At 32.5% G+C, this 2,500-nt stretch overlaps 1 protein-coding gene across 7 annotated transcripts in view; it reads right to left on the reverse strand.

Moving 5' to 3' along the window:
- Positions 1-2,500, reverse strand: part of eng (endoglin) — a 54,967-nt gene that overhangs the window by 23,739 nt on the left and 28,728 nt on the right. For all 7 annotated transcript variants that reach the window (XR_012406562.1, XR_012406563.1, XR_012406564.1 and 4 more), the window contains exons 5-6: positions 1,394-1,574; positions 449-614 (exon numbers count right to left, since the gene is read on the reverse strand). Coding sequence is in view for 1 of the 7 variants with exons in the window: in XM_073951721.1 (XP_073807822.1) it covers positions 449-614; positions 1,394-1,574 (347 nt within the window). In the remaining 6 variants the exon portion in view is untranslated. The remainder of the gene's footprint in view (positions 1-448; positions 615-1,393; positions 1,575-2,500) is intronic.

Below are 2,500 nucleotides of genomic sequence, written 5' to 3' on the forward strand. Positions count from 1 at the left end.
TCCATCCATCCATCCATCATCTATCTATCTATCTATCTATCTATCTATCTATCTATCTATCTATCTATCTATCTATCTATCTATCTATCTATCTATCTATCTATCTATCTATCTATCTATCTATCTATCACCCACCCATTTAAATATGTTGTTATATTGTTTATTAGTATAAGTTACATGTTTCTAAATAAATGCAGCCATAATTCACTCCTTTCAAAGACCTTCAATATGTTTGACCGACAGAGTAAAGAGAAGAACTGAAAAGCTCAGATGAAGCTAGACAAAGAAGATCCTTGTAAACAAATGTATACATTTTTTTAACGGCAAAATCTGAAGAGGCCAGATGACAAGATTCTAGTGAAGCCATAGAGGAAAGAGAAGTGAAATACTCTTTTTTTGTAATGTTCCATCTCCTCAACAGTCCTCTCACATGCACAGTAAAGTTTACCTGATCGTGACGCCATCAGGAATGTTGATGATGTGCAGTTTTTCTCCTTCGTGCTTCATATAGCAGGACTTTAGTGCTTCAATGGGTTCATTCAGCTCCAGATGGATGAAGGGTTTTTCTGTTGGTGTTTCTGGCATCAGTTCACATCTGGAGGAGTTCTGAGAGCCTGCAGGAGCACAGCGTTATCAATATAACCAGTATAACACCACTCAGCATGACAAGACCGGCTCATGGGAGACTTTAGAGAACTGTGAAATATGTGCCATTTTCCCATATGTGTTATTTCTGATAACTTCACCAAAAGCCACTGTGTACAATCCTGATAGTCCCACAGTGAGTGACTGCTGGCCCCACCCTTATCTACTGATAGACCTGCCCCAATTGACTGATAGCTCCGCCCCAAACGGTTGACACTCCTGCCCTAAATTAATGATAGCTTCGCCCTAAAAAACTGATTGAACTGGCCTAAATTACAAATAGCCCAGCCCCAAAATGATTTCTAGCCCCACCCTAAATGACTTCTGCCCTAGTTGACTGATAGCTCCGCCCTAAATGATTTATAGCCCCACCCCAAATGATTGATAGCCCTGCCCCAAATGGATGATTGCCCCGCCCTAAATTACTGATAGCCCTACCCTAAATTACTGATAGCCCCGCCCTAAATTACTGATAGCTCAGCCCTAAAATGACTGCTAGCCCCACCCTAAAGACTTATAGCTCTGCCCTTATTGACTAATAGCTCCGCCCTAAATGATTTATAGCCACGCCCTAAATGATAGATAGCTCTAAACCAAATGTCCAGTTGCCCTGCCCTAAATTACTGATAGCTCCGCCTTAAATTACTGATTGCTCCACACTAAATTACTGATAGCCCCGCCCTAAATGACTAATAGTCCTGCTTATAACAAGAACTACTTTGTACATATACGGGCAGTGAAATCTGACCTTTGACCCCAGTGAATGTGATGGTCTTTGGGTTTCGTGCGTTGGTGACGGATGTGACTCCTCCAAACGTCTCCGCTGCCCATCGCAGCACTGCAGAAACATTGCCTGCAGGTGGCGCTGTGAGGATCTGCAGAGGCTTTTGGGTCGGGTGGATAAATGTTAATGAAGTCTTGTTCGTTACCTGCACAACAGACACAGACGACTTTTACTTTTACATGCAAATAAATAATAATGTTTACTCTGTTAAATATTTCAGGACATCGCAGTTGATCTATCTGACATTTGAAAAGAAATGTGAGAAGTTGATTTATTTTTAAATGTTTCTGCATGTTACAAAGATCTCTGAAGGATTATCTGACACTGAGGACTGAAGTATTGATGCTAAAAATTCAGCTATACATCACAGAAATTTATTTTATTTTATAGTACATTCACATAGATAGCAGCTATTTAAAAAAGTTAAAATATGCAATTAAATTAATTTAAATTAAATTAAATTAAATTAAATTAAATTAAATTAAATTAAATTAAATTAAATTAAATTAAATTAAATTAAATTAAATTAAATTAAATTAAATTAAAATAAATTAAATTAATTTAAAAACTTTGATCAAATGCATTTTTAAATTAAATAAACTAAACAATTAAACTTTGATCAAATGCATAATTAAATTAAATTAAATTAAATTAAATTAAATTAAATTAAATTAAATTAAATTAAATTAAATTAAATTAAATTAAATTAATTTAAAAACTTTGATCAAATGCATTTTTAAATGAAATAAACTAAACAATTAAACTTTGATCAAATGCATAATTAAATTAAATTAAATTAAATTAAATTAAATTAAATTAAATTAAATTAAATTAAATTAAATTAAATTAAATTAAATTAAATTAAATTTAATTTAATTTAATTTAATTTAATTTAATATTGATCGAAGGCATTTTTTGGTGAAACAGAATTGTATTATATTTTATAGTACATTTACACAGATAGCAGTGATTTTAAAATAGCTTATTTTTTACAAAATAAAATGGAAAAAAATAAAACAAAATTTAATTTTGTTGCATTTCATTTAATACTCTGATTAAATGCATTTTCAA

The sequence above is a fragment of the Danio rerio genome, chromosome 5 (assembly GCF_049306965.1).
Source record: "Danio rerio strain Tuebingen ecotype United States chromosome 5, GRCz12tu, whole genome shotgun sequence".
NCBI lineage: Eukaryota > Metazoa > Chordata > Actinopteri > Cypriniformes > Danionidae > Danio > Danio rerio.